This window comes from Falco punctatus (genome assembly GCF_963210335.1).
Source record: "Falco punctatus genome assembly, chromosome: 12".
In the NCBI taxonomy this organism is placed as follows: domain Eukaryota; kingdom Metazoa; phylum Chordata; class Aves; order Falconiformes; family Falconidae; genus Falco; species Falco punctatus.
Genome location: NC_137592.1, coordinates 15,124,753 through 15,149,610, shown reverse-complemented (window position 1 = coordinate 15,149,610; position 24,858 = coordinate 15,124,753). Strand labels below are relative to the sequence as shown.

Below are 24,858 nucleotides of genomic sequence, written 5' to 3'. Positions count from 1 at the left end.
AAGATAACTTAAGAACACCCAAATTGATTTTTATTAGACTTCTCATATTCGCTTCTGAGCTGACACATGCATGAGATATTCAGCCCTAAAGGTCACTTCTGAGAAAGCTATAAGTAACTGGAAACAGCACTGCAGGATGAAACGATGTTTCATCGCTAACTGTTACTGCTGGAGAGTGATAAATCTCTTACTCCTGAGGCTAAAGAGCCAGCTCCTGTAAATAAATTTCTATTTCTCAGCTGTACCACCAGCTGAAAGATGATGTGACAGAGCTGGTTTCCCCGATTTCTAATTTTTGTTTCAAGAGCAGGCGGGACAGACCAGGCCAATTGCAGCAGACACTGGTGCTGAGGGACACCAGCAAGGCCCGTGGCCTGCCTGGGCGGGAGCCCACTGCCCTTCCCTGCGGCCGGCAGCCGCTGGCACTGGGCAGGTCCCAGCTCCTCTTGCCCCGCGGAGCACAGGCCACGCTAGCCGTGCCTGCCACGGGTGCCCTCGCCGCCATGCTGCCCTTCCTGCCATGCTGCCCTTCCCTGGCCACTCAGCGCTTTTCTAAAATGGCCGCCCCACTGCCTCACACAAACGCCTATTCACCCCAGCTGCTAACACCTCACTCCCGTCTCCAGGCTTAGGTCACCCCGCGTTTTACTCTCTCCCTCTCCTTTTCTTTCTTGTGTCAACGTTAGCCATTAAGGTTTAAATATGAAAAAAATCCAGCCCCAGAACAAGGGGCAGGCCTTTGTCGATTCTCTAGAGCTTTTCTCCAGAGCTAATGGGCAGGCTTTGCTATCAGCTCAGGACAGGCGGGGGGCAGCCGGCTGTCTGCTGCTCCCTACGCGGGGGCTACGCCTGTGCGCGCCTCCCCAGCTCGGGGCTCGGGCGGCCCCGCCCCTCGCCCCTGCCTTCGCCCCGTCCCGCCGCCCGCTCGAGCCCGCCCGCAGCCCGCTGCGCCTCCCGCCAGCGGCTGCCCGGGAGGCGGGGGTCCGCCCCTCGCCCCGCCCCTCGCCCCGCCGTCACAGGCGCGCCGCCGCTGCCGCGTCGCCCTTGCGCAGGCGCGGGGCGGCCATGTCGGCCGCGGTGGAGCGGCGGCTAGCCCGGTTCCGCGCCACCCGTGGCAGCACCGCCGCCGCGCCGCGCCCCGCGGAGCCGCCGGGAAGGGCCGCGGCTCCACCAGAGGCCGCCGAGGGACAGCGGGCCGTCGCGGCAGGCCCGGGCGGCGGCGCTCAGGTGAGCGCCGGGGCGGGCGGGATGGGGGCGTGTGGCGGCGGGTCGGTGCCTGACGCCGCGTCTCGCTGCCGCCTCCAGGCCCGTCCCAGCGGGGTGGCGGCACCGGTGTGGGCGCGCCCGCTGCTGCTGAAGGTGCTGCTGTGGGCCGTGCTGCTGGCGCTGTTCGCGGAGCTGGAGCTGGGGCTGCCCTACTTGGTCCTCTCCGGGCTGTACTGGATGTACGCCGGCACCCGCGGCCCGGCCGAGCGGCGGCGGGGCGAGCTGAGCGCCTACTCCGTCTTCAACCCCGGCTGCGCCGCCATCGCCGGGACGCTGACGGCCGAGCAGCTGGAGCGGGAGCTGCATTACCGTCCCGCCGCCGGCAGGTAGCCACCGGCCCGGCGGCGGGGCGAGCCGCTTTGCTGGGCCGGCCCCGCTGCCCCTCGCCCCACGGCCCCGGGGGTGTGCCTGCGCAGAACGCTGCGCCGGACTAGGGGCCGGGTTCCCCGGGCGCGGTGGTCCCGAATAAAGTCGTAGCAAAGCGTGTGCTCTGGTCTCCTTTCCTGGGGGGGCCAGGCAGCAGCCCCCCGCGGCCGGTTTGCCGAGGGGCAGCAGGGCCCTTGCGCTGCTGTAGCTGTCGGCCCGGCGGGGGTCAGCTCCCTCCGACCTGGGCGCTGGTGACGGGAAGGGCACTGGTGACTGGTGAGGGGAAGGCTGGCACTTGATGGCACCTGTAGTACAATGACCAGCTGCTTCTCTTCCCAGCACTGGCCAGGACCCTCTTTTTGAAGAAATGGGGTGACGTGCTATCCACGTGCCTAAAACAGGCTGCTGCCTCTGTTTGGCACTCATCTGCCGCAAACAGCTGATCTTAAAATGGGGAACTTGCATTGCTTCATATTACAGCTTCCATCTCTTGTAATGGAAGCAAAAAGGACTTCTATTTCCTGGCAGGTAAAACATATTTTTCTTTAACTGTCATGTTAAAAAACCCCAGGGTGAGTGTGTAGCTGACATGGGAATGCAAGAGGCCTTCAGGTGGCAGGGGCTTTGCCCGATCAATAGCACAGCACAGCTGATGGTGTATCTCACCATCATCCCCTAGATGTCAATGGACTTCTTGTATGATCCACCTATATTTTTAGTCTATAGGTCATTGTCTTAAAATAAATCATCATTATTAAGTCATGGTGAAGAGCAGCTGGTAGAACTTGTGCCTCTGAGGTGAGAAGAAAAGTCACAGACTGGTCTTTCAAATTCCGTTTTGTTACACCTTTTGTAATGTAACAGTTACAGTGCTCAGGTTTGACTTGCCACAAGTTTTGTCATTGGTTGGGGAAACATAAGGAACTGCTGGCTTGAATTTAATTGCTGTGGTAAGAGAATCATAGATTGAAGCACAATAACACTACTAAGCGTCTTTCAGTAGCTCTCCACAGCACTCTCTTGGCTTCTGTATTGGTCTGCTGTATAAATTCCAAATGCTGCTATTTAAAGGCGAGGACAGGATTTTGGTATTTTCCCGTATTTCACCATCCTCTGGTAAAAAGCCTTCAGAGTTTGCATTATTCTTACTGATTCCTTCCGCCTTTAGACAAATAACATGCTGCATTTTGGTTTTGATTAACGTAGCCTCTGCAGGTTCAAAGGCCTCTTTGTAGTGGACATGAGTTGTAAATAAAAAGCTTTGTTACCTTGGAAGAACCATGAACTGTGAGTCTTTCCGTTTTTAAAAAGTATTCTAATTACAGAGTAAGAAGTAGTCAGGTGATACTTAAAGTAAATACACCAGTAAGTGATAGGATTTTGAGAGTTGAAACTTTATTCACAAGGATAAAATAAACATCAGCATGGTGTTTATGGGGAGTTGATAATCTGACATCTCAGTTTGATTCTGTGGGTTTTAAAACAAGGAAATACATGCAAATAAATATTAAATATCAGGTAACATCCATGAAATTATAAAACTTTATAGCAGCAGTGCTGGAAGTAAAGTTTTCATTTGCTATAAACTCTAGTTACATTATGTCCAGGTGAATTCATAGGCTTCTATTTTCTATTTAATGCTTCATGAAACAAGTTACCACAGTAAGTGAGCATGAAGCTGAAAGGCACAGGAAAAAAAATCACGCGGTTTGTATGTTCCAGGGCTTTGTGTTGGTTTGCTTATTTCATGCTACTCAAATAAATGCACATTATAAATTCTGAAGTAGAGCTGGCATGAATAATAAAGGCTTGTAAAAGGTTTTACTGAAGGAGATGAAGTGCGATGGAGAAATTGGTGATTAGGCCTTGCCAAAACTATTTCCCACAATACACAATTACTGTAATTCTGCTTTGGTGGCACTTGCTTTCACTGAGATTTTCCCTCAGTACTTAGAGGGGATTTAACAAGGTTTGAAGAAGTGAGAGCTTAATCAGAGAGGGGAAGAAAAAAGTTCCACCACAACCCTTTGCTTGGCTAAGATCTCACTTTGTCATCTTATTTTTCTCTTGTATTCTAACAAGGCAGAAGTTACCAAGGTAAGTTTGACATCTGGTGTTAGAGCTATTCTTGTGCACCAAGAGCCCTCAGTTCTTAGGAGGGACAAGAGCCTAGTAACTCAAAAGTGTGTCAAACTGTTGAAAGAATCTTGTGACAGCAACTAAATACAGGTTTGTTATATGTGTGTAAATACCTTCTATTCCTGCGTCGGTCCTCTTTCATTTGTTACATACACTTTTTCCAGCATAATAGTGATTTAAAACAGTTCTGTAACTTCTTATTGTCATAGCAAAACTCTGCTTGCTGACAGCTGTGCAAGTAGCAGAAACTTTTTTTTTTTCCAGGTTTGCACACAACTAAGTAGAGCCCTGGAAACTAGCACCCACTCTTGAATATTCATAAGTTAAATTATTCCCTCCAGTGTGCATTATCATACGGCTATAAATTTCATCTGTCATCATGCTGCCTTTTCACCTACCAGTGACTAACTTCATCAGTCTTTTCCTATTCAGAGCACTTAAGGGTAGATGTTAAATAGAAACATCAAGCATACTCTACATACAGGAAGCTAATTTAATTAAATTATAGGACAGCAGTTAACATATGGGTGTAGTAGTCAGGTGGTGTATTCATGGTCACACAACATAGAAGCTAGTTGTTAAATTTACAGAAGAACCTGAGGTGCTTTATTCCAAGGTCAGCTCTGCAGCTAATGTTAGAAGTAAAAGCCTGGAAACGGCCTGCACAGAAGCCAGCATGCTAAACGTACGTAAGCCAGCCTGAGAACTGTGGTGGATTTCTAAAACACATCTGACTTTCCCACCTCCCCCTGGAGCTCAATTACAAGCATTATAGCAGAAGAAGGTAACACATCCTCTCTGATTCAATTCTAACCTGATGATTGCAAAACTAATCCAGCCTGTTGGCAATTTGGGTTCTAATACAATGATTAAATAATCCCATGCAAAGCAATCTAGCTTCAGGCAGGGAAGATGTTGAATGACAGAATATCCAGTCCACTTTCTTGGCAATGGGGCTGTGGATATAAGTGCAAAGAGAGACTTGAAAATCAGGGGTGGGGGTGGTAATGTCTGCTGAGTAGTCTTCACTGATATGCCATGGAAGTTACTTATTACAAGAAATGTATGGAGAGGGCTATTCTCAGAGCTAGTCTTTGGCACCTTGCCTCTTTGTTGTAAAGGGAGGCTGAGTAAAAGCTGAGTAAAGAGATGTAAAGCTTGTTACTAAGTGATGCAGTGGATCATGTCCTGCTTGTAAAGGTACTTGCGGTTTTTTTCCTCAGCAACTCTTGTGAGCATCAGGGAGGGTAACGCAATTAGCAGCGCAGATGCATTCACTGCAGGAGCCCTGGCACTTTTAAACAGACCAAAGCCAGCTGAGCTCAGGGCGGTTTGGGGGATGTTGGGGGTCCCGCTGCCGGCAGGCTGGGGGGGCGGGCGGGGTCCGGGAGCTGTCCCGCGTGCTGAACCGCAGCGCCCGCCGCCCGGGGAGACGGCGCAGGGCGGGAGCAGCAGCAGGAGCAGCAGCAGCAGCGAGCCCGCGCTGCCGCCTGCCCAAGCTTTTCCAAGCAGGTGAAAGCCCAAGACCACCGATGGCTGCAAGCTGACTTCTGCATGTTTGCACCCACAAGCAGCAGAGTACAGCTTGGAAAGAAAATGTCCTCTTAAGGCACAAGTCGTTGTTCTGTCCCTGTTATCCTGTGTGCCAGCTCCAGCTGGAGAGGCAGAGTACCACAAAAACGGAAGGGCTGTGCCTTCAGGGGATATTTCCATCCGTGTCGATATAATGCATACTTATTAATAACGGAAGAGGCCTCTACCATGTACTGGTTTTGGTTCTTTCAAGTGAAGCTTAAGAGCATGAAATGTACACCACCCTACCTGCTGTATTGATAGACCTTCAGGATGCTGTTCTTCACCTACCCAGAAAACAGGTAAGCATATTTTCAACTTTAGCTTTGGGAAACTACTACTACAAAACTGATTCTTCCCTAAAATGCAAGTTGTGCCTCACTAAGTGCTTTTTTTCTAAAACCGGTTTTACCTCGCCCTACCCCCATAAAGGTCTAAGTCTATTTTTTGGCAATAATGATATTCTGTATCCTTGTAATTCAATCGGTCGATCAGTCAGCTCACCCACTCAACAATAATAAGCCATTGACCCTGTGGTTTCAGACCGGATCAATGCTATGCTTAGGTTTTGGATACCTGGAGGCCTTGTGTGCAAATAGGAAGAAACTCTTTTAACTTACTTTAGACATGATCAATTTTTCCTCTGATGTGTTGATTACATTAGCAGATTGCTTTCCCTAGAAACCTTTGTCCAACAGCCTGCAGGCAATGAGCAGCATATGCTTAAGTTTCTTGCTGGAGATGGCATACTTAAGCCACTTGCTTGGGTATTTGAGGGTTTCCAGGTATATTATACAGTTCATTGCTCTCAGTCTGATTCACCTGCAGAAACCTTAGCTGAATGTGGCCTGACAAGTGGCAGCATAGACACTACTGCCTACTGTGCCTCCACTACTGATGCTGTTGGCTGGACACTTCAGAGGTTTCATACTGCTGTCTCTCTGAACATAGAAATGTTCCAATTTCCAGCGCTCCCAGCTTTTTCGAAACTCCATCTGAACCTAACAGAAGCAAAGAAGGAAACAAAAGGAATTAATGTAGAACTAATCAGATCTTTAAAATGACTCCATTAGAAAAGAGCAAGGCAAAAATAAAGATACCATACTTCTGAGAAAAGCTGGCAGTGCTTTAAACTTGTGATATTATTGCTTCAAATTATCCAGTTATCTCATTAGTCCATTGTAAGGTATTCACTATTTAAAATAACGACAGCATTCTCTTTCCCTTGCAGAAATAAAGCTCTTTGATGCACCAGGAAATCTTACCTTCATTATTTTATTCTAAATTGTATTCAGCTGCAATACTAAATGTACTCTATGCCCTAGCTGTACTAACAATTAAGTTGATTTTGCTTATCAGCCATGAAATGATGGAAAAGACTGGCTTCCTGCTCAATACTGTCTTAAGATATTCTTAACAGTTCTGTTTTAACTTCTGGTTTGGTTTAAACAGTATCATGTCTTGAACTACAATTTTAAAAAAAATATTCAAAGAACAAAGATAATTACATAGAAAAATGAAGATTTATTCAGAATAGCAAAAACAACAATGAAGCACGTTAAAGACTGTACTTCTCCCCCCCCCCCCTTTTTTTTTTTAATAGCAATTACAATATCTTATTCCAGATACTAGCTTTTTCTAAAGCTAGGGAATATGTTCACCCAGTGAGAGGTTCTGGGTTAAACTGTGTAACCTCTACTCATTTGGAAATTTATCCAGGGTCTTGTAACTGCTAAACAAGAACAGCATTTAGAGCTGCCTGTTCCATGGGCAAAGTTCTTGCAACTTGACTGAAGTAAGAACCTCCATTAGCTTTTAACACATAAGGCAGAGGACACAAAATTGAACAAAATTGAAATGATCAATTCATTATAGTGTGTTCTTCAGCCTGGAAGTAAATTCACTATAGGTGTGTCACTCAAGTGAGCCTTCTCTGGAGAGCTCTTTTTTTGTTTCCTTTTAGGGCTGGTACTGGGTCCGGTGCTGATGACCAAGAAACTAAATAGGTTGATGGCAGTTCCAGGACAGGCTCGTCATCATACCCAGGCTTCTAGAACCTCCATACTCTGAGGGAAACTTGCTAGGGAAGCAGCTGCTGTATGTCTGTCTTCCCTGCTTGTTCATTGTGAAATACTGAGTCTGGGAGACAGCCCTAAAAAAACACAGGCAAAACCTTGTATAATAACCAATTGTCTTCCCTTGGTGGTTAAGATTCCCTAGAAATAAGGTATACAGGGAAAACGGAACCAGGAACAAAGCTCCCATGAGGAAGGAGAAGAAGGAAAAATTTTTATGTAGAGTATTTTGAAAGAGAAGAGGTATGGGAACTTTGAAAAGATGGTTGTAGAGGTTAAAGGTGGAGAAGACAGACAGCAATCTTAATGCAGCTAATGGGCGAGGATGCTGAGAGTGCAGCAATGAATCTGGAATCTGATTACAAAAAATTTACACCAGCAAAAAGAAAATCTCAACAAATCATAGTGAAAGGAATGTAGATCTGAAATGGGATGGGATGGAGCTGGTGGAAAAGTTCAGTGGATAGTCTGTGTAGAGAATGATAAGAAAAGAAAAAGGGAAGACTGGGCAGTAATTAGAATTCCGGAGCCCTATAGTTCAGGACATATTTGTGATAGGAAGGAGGAAAAAGAAGAAGCAAGACTACAGAAAATGAAACCTGAACCAGTTTAAACTAGTTCTGGTGGAAAGAGGCAACATCTCTGTGGTTTAGAATATTTCTTACAAAAAGCAACTGCAGAAAAACTGGTCATATGTATGCCCAGCTCATTTTCCAAAGAACACCGGTGATAACAGGCGATCTCATGAGACCCTGCTGTTAGCTTCAAAGCAATATCAGAGCAAATCCAGGATCTTTCAGTTGAAATATGACTGAAACATGAACATATTTTAATAGTTTTCCCTAAGCGGATTCTAGAAGAGGACATTAATTTAGCTTCTAGCGTCATTTCTACTCTTGATCTGGCATCAGGACTGGCAAAAAAACTTACATTCTGTATGGTTAAGGCAAAAGAAAAGGAGTCAATGAGTCACAGATAAAAATATAGACTGTATTGCAAAAAAGGATATTCTTCAGGTACGTATTGTCTGTCAGAAGAAAAACAGTTTCTCACTTAGTTTAGGAAAAATTTTGTGTGTAGTTTAGGAAAGAAATAGAAGAGACTTGACCTAATCAAACTTTTTACATGGATTTATTTTATGGATACTGATGACTGGGCTTGACAAAATCCTACTCCTTTCTTTTAACATGAGTTGGAACAAGCAAAATAATTCATCCTAAATTGTCTGTCAGCTTTCTGTGAAGCTGAGCACATTGTGGTTGAATTTTGTCAATTATATTACAAGGGCAAGAGAGCTATAGCAACAAGAGATTTGGAGGACCTCTAAGAAATGCAGGTAGGCTACTTCACAGTAAGTTCCCTCAGATGAAACAGGCCTATCTGTTTCAGGGTTTGTAATAAAGTTTGGGCTGTGATGTAACTTTGCCCATGTATCACATGGAGGAAATTACTGGGCATTCCTCATGAGAGGCCTGGCTGCGGCTGCACAGGGGGTCTATGAGCAAAGGCCCCAGTGAATCAGAAGAAATACATATGTACCAGCAGACGGTGCTGCCTTTCAGGATGAAAGTACACCTGCAAAGCTGTACAAGGGATTTGAAACAAATGTTCTCTAACTCATGCTTGAGCAAAGCCTGCTGCTACTACCTTTGACTTTCGTAAGCAGTACAATTAACAAATTGACTTCAACAAAATCTTACCCACAAGCTACAAAAGTGAACAGTCTCCTGCAGGGCTTAATTCAGGATGCCTGCTGCTTGTCTGTTGACTCCAGCCTGGCCATAATGACACAAGTAGAACATTTTCTATTTATTTCAATTCCTCTATGAGGTCTATCTCTAAAGTGATCTTGATTTACCGTGTCATGTTTAAAAGTAGATTTAACATGACTGTAAAACACATTGATGTGCATTAAACGTAATAATGTACTGCCAAATTAGTAGTCTTTGCTTCCCTTGCAAACCTGGCTGCTGAATGAATGAATGAATAATCACTGAGGTGACATGAGAGATTCCTGCAATACTGAAACAAAAAAGCACCCTCTCCCACAACAGGGCTGCAATTCAACAGAAGACACAGAGGATGGTACTTGCGATCAATTAACTAAAAGCCCTTGCTACGTTTCTTCTGGGTTTGTGGGAGAGGTTGCCACCCCATGAAGTTCAGCCTGAATGAGAGAGAGGTGATGTCTTCAGGTAGCTGGGCCACAGGGAAACCAAACAAAACCAAACTGTACAGGCATTAGCCAAGAGGACTCTCCAACCTCACCAGCCAGCTGAGCTGAGTTTCTCAGAATAAAATGGGCTCTACTCCCACATTCACCAAAACAAGGAAATAAGCTGCACTGTGAGACAGATTAAGAGCATTGACTGTAATTCTTAATAAAAGAAAAGCTCCAGCAGTGCAAACTATATATAATTGTAAGCAAGAAAACTTGCAAGATTTCATGTCTACAAATAGTGGCCATAAATTATACTGCCTGAATTCCTTCCAACAACATTTGTCTGAGGAGTTATCCTGTATAGCTGTACAGAGGAGGGTCTGTAAAAAAAAAAAAAGTAACAATCCTGAAGAAGGATAATTCAGCATTTCAAGACCATTTTCAATTTTCTTTTCCTATAGTGGATGCTGATAAGGCAAATTGGAAGAACTAGTGTCTCTCTTACCTCATTATTGATGAAACAGTAGAGAATTGCAACCATCAGTCCCTGATAGAAAAATAAGAAACACAAACAAACAGAAAAGCAGTGAGCAGAGCAGTTTCCTTGCTTTGCCAGACAAACTTGCAGAGGGCTAAAGTCTCCACACTGGCATGTCCCATATAAGACTGAAAGGTGGAGACACCCTGTGGTCCCTTCTCAGCTCTGATGGCAGAGGAGAGATCTGACCAAACTATGTCTCAAAGCACACAGTCTTAGGAGAAAGGTGATACTCTTTTCTTTAACCTGTTTGGTTTTTTTTTCTAGATTCCTTTCCCCTTCTTTTTCCTTACCTGATTTCAAGTTACAAACACTTCCAAAGAGTAATTCACAGTAATCTTAAATACAGCTCTGTGCTTGATAAACAAGAGAACGAGTCGGTAGGCAGGGAAACTAGAAAAATAATTATTCCATTCCCTTAGACAAGGAGACTCTTTTGAAATGGGCAACAGCTACAAAAATCACAGTAAACCTACATCCTCCTCACATGCAGTTACAGCTGTAGACAGCTACCTCTCACAGCCCAGATTTTCCAAGGAGTATCAGAAACACTGGAGAAACCACAAAATTTGCTTTCAGCAATGCCACGATACAATTACAGGAAATCACAGTTAATTTCATTATTGCCTTGACGTGTCCCAGAGGAAGTAGATATTGATACATGGATAGGAATACCGGTTTATTGTGGTAAATTTAAGACTTTGAAAATAAGAGTATGTGATACTAACATCTAAGTAGGCTGTTAAAAATTAGTCCTTATACTTTCCCTTCCACAATCATAATGCTGTAATATCCACGCTAAATTAAGAAATATAAAGAACAGGGAACATGCAATGAATGCAAGAGAAAGCAGGTCCCCAACAAGAAGTTTAAAAACTTCTTGGGGACAGGGGCACAGTGCAAGTGCTACCTGGAAAGAAGCAAAGGAGAGTTCAGTAAAAAGCTTCACAAAGCGCAGCATCCCTCTGGCATGCTCATCAGTAATAAAGGCAAAGATGACCTCATGGGTCCCCAGGAGCGGGATCAGAGTCAACGTAGACTTGGCCAGCCTAAGATCACAAAGAAAGAAAAAAAGCAATGCCACTGAGTAGATCATTGTTGATCCCAATGATCACTGGGAGTCACTGTTTCTGCATTCTGCTTCTGTCACAAATGGCAGCATTGGTAAGTCACTGCACCACTTTGTGTCGCAGGGTCCTCCTTCAGAGGTTACAGAAAAAAAAACGCACAAAAAAGATCCTCAAAATAAACTTAGCAGATATCCATATGTTTTAACTGCCCCTCCCACTCCACTGCAGACTGTTTCCTGCTGAAAGCAAAACGCTCTCTTCAGCTGCTGGCTGTATTTCACCTGGAAAATCTTCCAAACTCAGGAGGAAGCCATGAGCTTTCTTGTACCTGGGATGTCATCTTGTGTGTCTATCCTTTTTCCCCATCTGTAAGTGGGAAAGATGACCAAAACCTACCTTGCTGATGGCCTGAAAGAAATAATCTATCAGTAATTTTTAAAATACATTAAAAAATTATATAATTTTATATATATATGCACACACACAAACCATATAAAATAACAGAATTTAAAAAAAAATATCTTGGCAAAGGAAGGAGTACTTGCCATTCCTTCTCACTGCTGTGGTGTGTTAAATCTCCAAAACATCAAAACTAACTGTAACTGCAGATGACTTTGTAAAAGCAGTTAAACTGTCTTAAAGTGAGTGATGTCTCCATGATATAAACGGCAAGTTCAAAGACACAGCTAGGAAAGGAAAAAAGACAAACTGACCTGAAATAAAACATTTTTCACCTGTGCAAGAGCAATGCTCAGGGATAGAACCACAGGAAAACATTCACAAGAATCGTCCTGAACTCTCTTGATAGACATACAAGCTAGCCACCCAGCAGGATAACGAAAGATGCTCGAGCCTCAGACAGGAGTTTATAGGGCTATCCTGGGCCACAGAACCTATCGATGCCTCACAACAACCTTGTCTTGAGACAATTGAGTAGATATAAAATCACTCAATTTTCAGGGCTGTCAGTACTTAGCAGGTCTTGCGTGCCCCAGGGCTGTTGGCTGCTGTTCTGAATCATGTAATCATCCAGGTTGGAAGGGACCTCTGGAAGTCTCTGGTCCAACTCCAGTTCACAGCAGGTTACTTGGCTGTGTCCAGCCAAGATTTGAATGTCTCCAAGCTCCTCCACAGCCCCTCTGGGCCCCTCTTCCAGCATCAGAGCACTCTCACTCTGCATTTTTTTTTTTTCACCTCTGACAAGTAATGAGAATTTCTCTTGCTATAACTTATGAACTCTGCCACTTGTGCCCTTTGACTGTGCACCTTTGACAAGACTCCAGCTCCACTCTCGGTATAACCACCGTTGGGTAGCTGAAGACTGCAATTAAATCCTTGCTTAGTCTTCTGTTCTCCAGACTGAATAAACCTAGTTTTCAGCACCTCCACCTATGTCACCTGGTCCAGGCCCTGAACTAGCTTGGTGCAAAACTGATGCAAGTCCCATGGGGCTGGAGGGACAGGACACAGTGTCTTCCTTCTACTGGGGTGCCTCAGCCTGGACACCAGAGGCAGTCTCACAAGTGCTGAATAGAGGGGATCGGTCACTTCCCTTGACCTTCTGGTTATGGTCTTGCTAGTGCAGCCCAGTATGCAGTCAGCCTACGCTGTCCTAAGGGCACACTACTGAATCATGTTCAACATGTGGTCCTCAACATCCCTGGGTCTTCTCTAAAGTTGCTTTCTCCCCCACCAGTGCCCATCCTGTATGGTTACACAACAAATGCAAGACTCCTGTCAGCCCATCCACTGGCCTGCCAATGTCCTTGATACACAAGGACCGAGGAATGGTGAATCAAAGCAACTATTGAAATTAAATAAATAAAATAAAGTTATACATACAGGTAAACATAAATGCAGATCTCTAGTGGATGTAGGCAGACCACTGCATTAGGGGTTAGGAGGCTTGTTTAAATGAGCAGCTTATCAGCACGTCTTGTGATGAAGGCTCTGCTCCACCACCACCTGCCTGAAGCTGATGCTGCAGACACCGCCTGGGTAAAGAGACCGGAGTTGTGTAGGTGTGCAGCAATCCCCTAGCTTATTTAGTGAATGCTGGTTGTTCTGGATGGGACATTTGGAGAGCTCTGCCTTGAACAGGAAGCCATGCAAAGTCCAACGAAAAGGCTTCCTGGGTAATTAAGACCTCCCTAAAGAAAATCCTTTCCCTGAGCAAGGGGAGAAGTTTCTCCACAATTCCAGACTTTCTGTAGAGAAAAGGGATTTGCTGCCATACTGAACAGTTAGCTCTCTCTTTGTCAAATGAATGGGCAACAGGAGAGAGGTGAAGGGAAGGCTGGCCTGAGAGCAAACCACTCTTTTTTCCTTTCCATACACAAGCGTACCTAAGCTAGTGACTTTATAGGGCACCTAGACTAGTCCTTATTTAAAATAACGTATTTCAACGTAGCAGTTCTATCTTCCCTCCTCCCAAAATCTTTTCTAGTGTCCTTGAGCAGAAAATAAGGCTGAGAGAGGGGGGTGGGAATTCTGATACAGGAATCTCTGGTTACTGGTCTTGTTATCACCAGAAACATATCAGTGCACTGAACTCTTCTGGGGAAAAAAATCTCCCCAAAGCTTATGGCTATAACCACCAACTCCAGATGGACCACCAAGACCATAGACTTCATCAGTGAAAAAGACTCTGTTGCTAGGCAAATCCTTTTCTGATAAAGTTTTGCTGTTTACACAGCAGATTTTTTAACACACAACACAAAGAAATGAATGAACGTGCACCTCTCAGATATGGCTCAACTGCATCAAACCTTCCTGTTGCTTGCAGAAGCCATGAGGGCAAGGGATTTCTCCCTTGACAGGGTAAATTTACAGTCAGACTTTTAAATAGCTTCAAGCCATCACAATTTTACCCTGGCAAATAGAGGTCACATATATTCAAAAAAACAGTAGGCATGAAAGCAAAGCCTACAGGTTATTAAAATGAGTCCTTTTCTCTGTTTGAAGCTCTAAACACGCATTAGGATTTCCAAAAATCTCACGTGAGGTAAAAAAGGTAGGCATCATAGAAAGTAACACTATACTCTGACGAGAATGCATCAAAATACATGCTGTGTCTAGCTTAGAAGGCTGCAGCATTGAAATATCCAACTTCAGACTAAGTCAACTGCCAGTAGCAGTCCAGCCACCACAGCATGTAGCTCCACACTAGTTAATTCAATAGCTAACTTGTTAGATCTACTTATTTTTCAGACTGCAATACAAAAGTATTCTCCAAGATGCAGAAATGAAGAATGTGACCATGATTCTTAGCAAGGTGATTAAATAACAGGAATAATACAGACACAGACAGGGTGAAGCCTGCAAAACAAAAATTGAACGTTTCTCTGATAACCCTGACATCTTTCTTGGAACATCCTATGCATTCAAGATTGAAAGCTTGTCTCAATAAAATTAGCAAGAAGAATAAGGAGCAGCACTCTAAATGAACCCTATCTTGATCTTCATTGAAGCAAAATTTTTTATTTCTATTACTCATATCATTTTTTTCAAATTAGACTAGACTAGAATAGAATAGACTGTTTCAGTTGGAAGGGACCTACAATGATTGTGTAGTCCAACTGCCTGACTGACTCAGGCCCGGCCAAAACTTAAAGCATGTTATTAAGAGCATTGTCCAAATGCCTCTTAAGCACTGACAGGCTTTGGGCATTGACAGCCTCTCTAGGAAGCCTGCTCCAGTGTTTGTCCACCCTCTTAGTAAAGAAATGCTTCCCAATGTCCTGTCTGAACCCACCCTGGTGCAGCTTTGAACCATTCCCATGAATCCTGTCACTGGATCCTATCCTATTCCGATCTTATCACTGGATTCCAGGGAGAAGAGTTCAAGACCTCTTTCTCCACTTCCTCTCCCCAGGAAACTGTGGAGGGCAAAGAGGTCACCCCTCAGCCTCCTTCTTAGCTGCTCCTCATAGGATGTGCCTTCCAGCCCTTCCACCTTTTGTCCAACTCTGGACACATTCAAGGACCTTCACATCCAGTACTTGCATATGCTGCAAGAATTTAAAAAATATCTGCTTAATTAATATTCATCCAATATTATGGAAAACTGTAAAGTAACGAACTCAGAGATCAACCCTTCTGTTAATCTGTAACACAGGTGTACACCTGCCCTGGCTTTAACCAGGAGGCTTTTGCTTTTCTGGAGACTGACTGCCCATGTAGTCATACCAATGCACGACACCACCCCTGGGCATTACTCGAGGTTTGTGATCTTCAACCACCATTGTCAATCCACTCAAGTACCTCCTTGTCTACTTCCATTTTGATGAGCATGAAAAGTCTCAGATCACCATACGACATACCTGCATTTTATGTCAGTTTTGCACATCAAATTAGCCTGTAGTTTGGAGATGATGATGCATATAACTCTGATAAAGATCAGGAAATTTACCTGGAGAAATGAAAGAAGGATTTATATCATCATCAAGAAACACATGTGCATAAGTCTTCAAAAAAGCTGGGCTGTGTATGCACGCGTAGGTCCCTGTGCATGCTGCTGCTGTGCAGCTGCAGAATTTGCCATGGATCTCAACTCCTTGCTAAGGAACTGTGCTCTAAATGCATCCTTTGTGAATGCACCAGCCAACTTGGAAAACACAGGCAGTTCACTGAAAGCAGAGGAAGTCACCTACATCTCTGGGGAGGGAACACAGTAAAGGTGTGAGTTGTCTTTCTGACTCATCTGGAGGCATGACTGACATGGTATTGTGTGGCTGCAGAATGTAGCATTTCTCCACAATGCCACGCAATTTGATGCTCTTCTGTAGCTCAGTACCTGGAATATTACCTCCCTGTACTACGTTTCTGCACACAGGGGTGTTAAACTGGATTGCTGTGGCATGCTGTTTTGTTATCGTGTGCTGCCACTATAACATGTGGGCAAATTAAACAAGCAAAACACTAGTTGGGAATTCCAGTGACAGAAACCCATTCAGTTTCATAAAAATCACATTTCTGAGTGAAAATGTCAATGCCTTCAAAGGTTATTCCTTTGGACATGCACAACAGCCATGCCCACATCTGGTCTTTGTACTGCATCATGTCCCGTTCTCATGGAAACCTGCCAGCTCGCTGCACACGTGCCATACTCACCCCAATGGCAATGAGAATGGGCAGCCTGATGATCAACCAGTAATTCATGTTATAGTTTCTGGTCCAGCAGCTAGGAAGATGGCAAAAAGAAAGAGACAGAAGAAAAACTCTCAGTCCACTACTAAAATCTCCTGTTTTTCATTCTGTCACAACAATGCAAATGGAAAACACTACTGAGGACTAGATACCAGGAAAGCGTATCATGCTGACATGGAAACAGATGCAGTTGCTTCTTAGAAACACTGAATGCTTTGTACTATTGCAGCTATTAATCCAACTGGATACTACTCGCTGGCTTTTCTTGCTCACTAATGGCCAGCTCTCCCCCACATATTGCTATGAATTATCATCACTTAATTATGAATATTTTCTCCATTAAAACCAAGGTCAAATTTGTCATGTGGCTGAAAGGAGAAGGGGGGGAATCTGTTTGAGTCATACCTCGCCTTCATGATTCCTATCCTTCTCTTTCTGCATTATTTTTTATTACTCTTCGGCCTTCACTGTCAGGTTATCTTATTATTTAACTGTTTGTTAGTTCCTTATCCCATTACCTACCATCACTTTCCTTGTATCAGTATTTAGATCAGTCATCTATTTTATTTGTCCTTATTTTCAAAAAGGACCTACTAATTTCAACCAGGAGATAGCAATTAAGGCAGCAAACTCCAGTTTCTTCAGTATATATGTACAGGTTTCAGGCCCAAAAAGGTTATAAGCTAGTAAAATCAAAGATGGGAGCAATAGTTCCCAACTTTTGTTGGCCAGCTAGTCCTTTGCCGAGTAACATGCTGCAGGCAATATAATACTTAATTCTCCCCAAAAGTCTCATTTTAGCTTTTTAAATTCCTATGTCCTTGAGCAACATTCGAGAAAAATCACATGAAAAATGATGCCTGAAAGCCACGGTTTGGGGTCACTGGTTTGAAGTGAACTTTACTCTCGGGCGCTTGTACATCTAGTTCTTTTAGGTCGCACTCCGGCCCCAGCCAGCCACCCCTGACTGCGATGGGCCGTGTGAGTGCACAGTGCCCATGTGTTAGGGCAGTGTTTACATGCCACTTCACTTGCCGCTGCAGTGACAGCATTCTTAATATTTCTATGAAATAACTTTTGTTAGCCTCCTGCCATATTGCTAAGCGTTACTCAAAAGCAACAGTCAGTAAAGCAAGCAGGTTTCTGAGCTACACAGGCTGTGAAACATAAACTATGAAACAGCACTGCAGAAAACAGGTTCCTTCACAAAACACGTTTCTCCATCTCCAAATCTCATCCACCAAAACATATATATGCTCAATTTTCCTTAAGTTTTCTTAACAGGTCTATGAAACGTCAGCGTGGGCGATGCTGGCGGAGAGTAAACCCTCCCCAACCTTGTAATGGGACAGTCAACTTGAGAGAAACTAGCAAACCGTGCAGCACGTGGTAGGGATCCACGCTACAACAACACACCCACGTGCCCTCACATACTAGAGAGGAAAGTGGAACAGCTTGGAGGTGACAATTCTATATTCCTTTGCAGATACTGCAAGCCCAAGAAGGTCTCAGGATTTCATTTTTCCTTGCAATTTCAGTTTAATGCATATAACAAGCATATTATTGCAACCAGCAACTCCGCAACCTACAGTTCAATTGTATTTTAGATACTGGAGAAAAAAGTGTATGTACTGTGTGCAGTCAGCGTACCTGAGCTGGAACCTGAGTAACAGAAGAACTTCTTAATTGGTACGTGTGACTGGCAGCCAGCTTCATGGAGCCTTTACAATTAATTTTATTTGAACTCCTCAAGACCGGCAGGATAATAGGCATGGCTAGAAGTGCAGTTCTAATTTTCTGACTAGCTGCAGTGGAAGCAGAGGCAATTTTAGAATTTCCTGATAATGATGGAGGCTGAAAAATGATTCTTTACATTAACTCAGCTACATTTCTGTGTGTATTAATTTACTTCCTGTGGCACAGAGCAGTTTAACTACTTTTAAATTTATACAAATATGTGCAATAAAAATGTCATTACAGCTCAAATTGTCACAGCCATTAAAGTGTCCAGAAAATAAAATTGATAGATCTGTGCCTGATTTCTTGTCCATTTGTGCTTTCTGGGATTGCCACACTGATAAATATATCACCCTCTAGTGTGTTTAGGATCTGTCCCTGCAGTTTGCTCAGTGCCACTCAGAAGATGCTTGGCCTAACTAACAGCCTCAGAGCCACAAACGGAGAACTGGCCCAGTGAAACAAATGTACCGGGAAGTTTCTGCCTTTGCTTACTGATCTGGTATTCTTTTTCTAAAAATGAAAGCACTGAATTTTTACCTTAAGGATGTACAGCTGTATGACTCCATTTTTTAAAAGGACTGTAGGCTTGCTATCTTGCTCCCATAATTAATTGCGGATAGAAACAAAGATGTCTAAGTATCAGCTCTTTAGGCATAGTCTAATAACTAAGAAGCACAGCTTACCTTTAATTTTATTTTTAGTCCAGACAAAGTCTTTTTCAGTAGCCCACTTTTTAAAACAGCAGCTCCTTTGTAAGCCACACTTGCATGTGTAAGGAAAGGAGCCAGCCTGCAAGTATGTCTTGCAGGCTTCAGTGTTTTATCCAAAAGGCTACGTAGCGTTCATAGGACTCCCACAAATTTCCAGTCCTGACCACATTTACTTCCCATTATTCCTCATAGTCAGGGAAGTAGTTAAGTCACAAATTAAATTTACAGCCCACTGCACATCCATGGTGACAGTGCTATGACAAACAGCATGAAAGATATCCCTGGCTGCTCCAGCAAATGCCCGCCCAAGGCACAGAAATCTTGCCTTTCAGAGAAGCTGCTGCACGTGGTTATTTATGGGCTGTATTTTACAAATATTTATACAAGATTTAGAAAATTCAATAAGGTGCAAAATTACCCCTTTTTAAGGTCCGCTGAAGGCAGTGAGTGACAGTTTTCCTTAATAGAAAATATAAATCAGCTCTGAGCACTGCGTAATGTAGGAGGCTCAGCATGAGCACTTTGAATACATTTTCTGCATCAATGGGAAGATATGCCCATGGAACATCGCCTGTTCAGAGGCTACGTGTTCTCTATACCTAGTCTGATAATTTCAACAAAACTTGCAATACATCAGTATGGCCCCAATCTTGCTACAGAATATTATCAAGTCAACCTTGAAAAGGAAAGTCAGAAAATCCTAGCATTGCTTAAGCCAGAAAAGGCATCTTTGAACTGGTTCAGTATTATGAAAGACACTTTAAAAAAACACATTTCTTAATACTCACGAACATCAGGAAAAAAATCTGGGGGTGGCTCTGACTACACTGAATTTTCACATTGCAGCATCTCTCCAGCAAGGATTTTGTCTGGGTGGGGAAGAGGAAAGGACCCTCTACAAAAGTGCTGGCTGGGTTGTTTGGAAACCAAGTAAGAGGAAGACCCTATAAATAGTACACTTAGAGTAAAAAGGAAATAGAATAAAGTTATTTATTTCATCACAAAGAAAGTTACCCGAATTTCCAGGCAGTCACTGTCACTGAGAAGAGGAATCCACTTTGCTCCCTTTTGCTTAAAAGAACAAAACCAAACAAAACCCCACAACAAACTACAACGCTATTTGGTACATTAAGCATATATAAAGGCAATTTTTCAGAACAGCCACTATCGTAAAAGTGGATGAAAAGTATTTTGAGTTTTGCCAGTCTTGTGCGTGGTATAGTTGACCAGCAAGACTAACTTAAGCAGGCAGAGAACTTGCCTTTGTTTTAAAAAGATCTAAATAATGGAAACTTAAACAAGAACAGGCAATCACGTCTCCGCTGCTAGGCATAAGCTAGTCCTGTGGGAGGTTTTTGCCTTCCTCTGAAGCATAACCGTAAAGGCTACTGCCAAAGGCATAGTATCAGGAGTGGTCTTGGTTGGGTATGATGACTTCTACTGTTGATACTGTAACCACAGAAAAACAAAACATACCTTTCCTTGACCTGCAAAATGATAGATTCATTCAGACATGCAGAAAATTCTGATCAGAAAGAAACATATGCTCCTTTCTGAAATGTTATGCAAGACCTTCAAACAAAACAGAAGCAATTACGTGAAGTTTCAGCACATTGCCAAAGCAAACCACACCGAACGCAAAGCAAACAATGACCTGCTGGCGCACACATACAGCACAAACGAAATTGCTAGAAAAATCAGAACTAAACCAACCCCTCATCTTCATAAAGGTACTTGACAGTTCCCCAGAGGATAACAAACAGCATTGGCACACCTGGGAAGAGAGGAGACAAGGTTGACACTGACATTAAGAGACAGGGAAAGGCAGAGAGGAGGATAAACCCCCCACATAATGATGAGCAACATAATTGTCTGGTGGCAGGGTTGCAGCTCCTACCCAGCACAGATGGCTGTCAATGGTGGGATGAGAAATCCAGCCTGCAAGTAACTCATAAATGTAACTCATTTTGCCTGGGCCCCCATCTAGCTCCTAACAAGCATGAAAAATGAACACCAGACCATCACCACCATACTCTGTATATACCAGCTTTTCTGTAGAAAGTTTTACAGAGGTGACAAGGGAATGAAATTCCTGGAAACTCTACTAGCCTCTATATTCACACAAGAGAGGAGCACACTGCGCTCTGACCTGAACATTTGCATCCACATTTCTGCTTGTGGGTCAGCCACACTGTGTCCGGGCAGCACCAAACTCAGGCTGTCTGTTGGCACACTGAGCCCCATGTACCCCCAATGGCCAAGGGGACTGTGGGCGCACGACACAGAGCAAGTGTGCCCAGCACCCCCACCCCCCCCCCCCCCCGAGACGTCCCAAGTTTGCGCTGTGGTGCTGCATGGACCTGAGTGGCTGCAGCAATGACAGCAGATACATCTGGTCTTGAGAACAGGCTTGCTCCTATGCTTACCTGACAGTGCATGTGCTACAGCTGGTCGGTTTTTCTGGGGTGTAAAGGGAAGACAGAAAAGCCACATAAGCTGTCAGTATTACTTGCTTTACAATGTCAAAGGCTCTCAAAGTAATTTCTTTCATTCATGAAATGCTTAGGTCTTGCAAAATAATTTTAAAGTGCATCTACCAAGCAATACTTAGCACAGGGAATGCCAAAAAATCCCACCGTGAAGGAGAGCAGGTTTGAGACTCAGCGAGCAGGATGAGGAATTTCTGCCTAAGGATGGATCAAGATGTTCTAACTCATATATACGTACGTCCTTGGACAGTGCTCGATGCTGTATGGACATTGTATAGGAAAGGCAACATTTAATGTGCTTTGTTATTGCATTTTTAAGAACCAGTATGGAAAGGGACCATAAGAACATCAGCGTGCAGCAGTAAGCACTGCACAGGGCACATATGCAGCTCCTGCCAGCAGAAGCCACAGGGAATCTGTGATGTCTTCCAGTCTAAGCACTATCTATAGTGGATATTATCAGCAAAAACCTTCTCTCTTGTTGTACCGTATTCTTCTCCTGTCAGAACAGCTAAATACTACAGACCCAAAAGACCAATTATTCTCCTTAGTTAAAAAAAAAAAAGATAACAGAGAGCAGCAAGAAGAAAACCCCAACAGTCAGAATAACAGCAAAGATAATGAATTGAGTAAAGATTATTGGGGCAAGTAGTTGAACATGTTCCATGGATGTACCCGATACGTAAAGTACACAATATTTTGGGAGCAAAGTTACCGAGAGCTCCATTCTGCTTTGATAGCAGCATAACAGATTAAGAACAGGCTCATTGCAAATCCCCTCCAAATGCAAACGAGCCTTTGATTCATAGAAACGAATTATAGTTTGAATCATTCCTCTCTCGACTTTTCTGAGAATTAAGACTTCTTAATATGAAATTTACAGGATAAGACATGAACACTGAGAGCACAAAGGGTGCATGTCAGTGGAGGGAACTGATGTATCAAGTGATTACAATGATGATTTTCAGATATCTCCATCTTCTGGATATATCAGAAATATCCCCATATTTAATCAAATTACCTGACATTTGAAATGTGAATCAGTTATTAATATTATATTTCAAAAGAGCCTGCATAGAAAGAGGCCAGTATTATTGAACTGCACCAGCATCCTGCTATGCAAATATTTTACAAATTGATAGGTAACATGTACAAGGTGACTCGTTCAATACCTTCTGCCCACTCCCACTTGTAACACAGGCCCCTGGTGCCTTGGTGTTGCAACACTCAGTCACGTTATTTTCCATGCTAGCAATACACATTTTAATATGGCATACAAAGATTTAACAGTGCAACACACACACGTCAGCTTTGAACATCATTGCATATTCTACGTGGATACCATCTGACATCTACCAAACTGACAAAGCCTTGCCCTGAGAAATGGGTGGCTCTGAAAACTGTCTGGGACACAGTCTCAGCAAATGGGAATGCATCCAGTTTTCCAAAGCCCTAGTCAAGATCTAAAGAGCAGACTGCCCCAGGAAAATTCCCTAACCCACCTCGAGTCTGCAGAAGTCATTCACAACAGCAAAAGACACATCTCTGCAGTAGCTGTAGTTTGGAAGGATCACTGAGGCTCTCCACAGATTAATTTGCAATCTTGATACCTAATCAACCTGCATTAACTGACACAAATACAAGTATTATTCTGGTTACTTCACTCAGTCAAGAAAAATCTGGCTGGCTTGAGCAGGCAGTGGAAGCGAACTGTATACAGCTCCTCGAATAAACTATAGGTGACTACCATTCATTAATAGAATCAGCACTGTAATCCAGTCCTGGGCTCCCAACACGCAGCTCTTTTGGTGCATTTGAGTTTCAGTCCTACGCCTCTTTCACTTGCTGCTGCTATTGAAAGAATATCAGCTACCTGAGAAAAAAACTGCACCCACTTATAGGATGCGCTTATTTAAGAGACAGGCTGAACTCTTTCTAGTTTTGCCTTTTGTCATACAGAAAACTCCAAAGTTGATCATTTCCCAAATTAACTGACCACAGAAAGGTCTCTGAATTCTGGAAAAGGTAACATCTGCTTTTGTCTGTACTGTATTACTGCTGAAGATGCAGAAACTGCAACAGCCTGCTCGTAATAGTCTGCCATGTTAATTCTTGCAGGCTGACAACTGACCAAAAATCTTTGAACACTACATAGTGATTATGAAATCTGTCAAGTGTATTAGGAAATAAGCATGCTGACAGCTCAGCTAATAAAGTTCAACTTCAAATGACAGAGGACAGGGCACCTGAATTACAGGCTGCAATAATAATATATATATTAGACGATGAGAAAGTAATGGAACTGCCAAATCAACATCTTAACACCCCGCGGGATAAATAAGCAGCATGTCCTACTTATTTTCACTCTAGCTTATATATTCTACACCTGACCAGGTGTCTTCATACCAAGAAAAAAGAAGTTGGAAAACCAGGCATTATCCAGAAGGATAATGGGATGGGATACGTCAGAGAAGAAAGCTGTGAGAAATTCTGCACAGGAACCACCATTTGGTTGACATTGTCACAACGCTCCACTGTCCCTAAGGAGCAGAGAGGAAAGCAATTTGTGGAGCTGCTAATGGAAGTTACCATGTTCTGATAACAGCGTGTAGAAATCAGTCTCCGCATTTAATGGGTCTGAGATATTTTGGTAACGGAGCAGAAAAACTCGGGCTCGTTCTGGAGCCCACCAAGTAGCAGTTACCATGGAAAGGTGTCACCAGGTGGCGCTATTCCATGCGATCCTTCCCTTCCCTTGATGTGCACGCAAGTTCCCATTCTTACAGACACCGTTATTTCTAGCTTTGCATTGTACCACATTTTACGTAACAGCAATTTCAAGGAAGAAAGATGTATGAGGAGCAAGAGAGGCTCCATTCGTCCTCACGTACTGATTAGAGATTCTTCCTGAAGTAAATTTTTCTCTGTAGGACCACAGCACTGCCATCCTGCAGAGATCCTTAGATAAGGACATATTCCAAATACAGCATTTTAGGACTGATGAGTTTGTGTATAAGCCCGTATTTCAGATGTAACCTGACATCACTGATTTCCACGTGGTGAGAAGTTCGACCTCCGAGACAATCAGGCCATCAAACCAGAAAGATGCTGCTGCTGTCAGAACTCCAGTCGCCTCTTGCTGTCTGACACCATCCAGAACGGTCCGACTCGATCAACTGCTTGATGTATGAACATATGTGATAAGGAACTGAAAGAAGTGATAAATAAATATGTCTAGATATAGAAAGAGTAAAAGCATTGAAGATGTGAGAAGAAAAGATGAAATGTTTTCCTTTCCTGAGGAAGAAAAAGCATGAAAGAGTTTAATCCAGATGACAAAGAGTGAAGAGAATTAGGAGACACTCCTGACATGCATTTCCTACCAAAAGCAGCCTGGACACAAAACCTATTTTCACATCCTTGTCTGAAACACAATTTTTATTTGAAAACAAAAAAGAAGTGGTCAGTGCAATGAATGCACCCTGTTGCCACACTGAGTTCACGCTGGGCTTCAGAAGGAAGGTTTCTTACTGGCTCTGTTCCAGTCAGATCTTCCTTGCAATCAGGATGCAGATTTTGACACC

General features: G+C 43.6%; 2 protein-coding genes across 2 annotated transcripts in view; one reads left to right on the top strand and one right to left on the bottom strand.

The window, feature by feature from the left end:
* The first annotated feature begins 1,024 nt into the window (after positions 1-1,024).
* Positions 1,025-1,750, top strand: SAYSD1 (SAYSVFN motif domain containing 1). The gene is made up of 2 exons (XM_080407908.1): positions 1,025-1,227; positions 1,306-1,750. Exons 1-2 carry the CDS (start codon positions 1,066-1,068, stop codon positions 1,594-1,596), a joined length of 453 nt encoding a protein of 150 aa, XP_080264034.1. The 5' UTR covers positions 1,025-1,065; the 3' UTR covers positions 1,597-1,750.
* A 155-nt stretch (positions 1,751-1,905) lies between these two features.
* The window catches only part of GLP1R (glucagon like peptide 1 receptor), a 91,052-nt gene continuing 68,099 nt past the window's right edge, over positions 1,906-24,858 (bottom strand). Inside the window, exons 8-13 of the mRNA XM_080407910.1 lie at positions 20,499-20,559; positions 16,300-16,369; positions 15,510-15,598; positions 11,028-11,166; positions 10,085-10,126; positions 1,906-6,344 (exon numbers count right to left, since the gene is read on the bottom strand). Of these exons, the coding sequence (XP_080264036.1) occupies positions 6,177-6,344; positions 10,085-10,126; positions 11,028-11,166; positions 15,510-15,598; positions 16,300-16,369; positions 20,499-20,559 (569 nt within the window). The 3' untranslated portion in view covers positions 1,906-6,176. The remainder of the gene's footprint in view (positions 6,345-10,084; positions 10,127-11,027; positions 11,167-15,509; positions 15,599-16,299; positions 16,370-20,498; positions 20,560-24,858) is intronic.

What these genes read in the sequence shown, in the direction of transcription:
- SAYSD1 (XM_080407908.1), top strand. Translation starts at nt 1,066, where the DNA reads ATGTCGGCCGCGGTGGAGCGGCGGCTAGCCCGGTTCCGCGCCACCCGT. An exon ending in GCCCGGGCGGCGGCGCTCAG is followed by an intron (nt 1,228 to 1,305) that starts GTGAGCGCCGGG and finishes TGCCGCCTCCAG; the next exon opens with GCCCGTCCCAGCGGGGTGGC.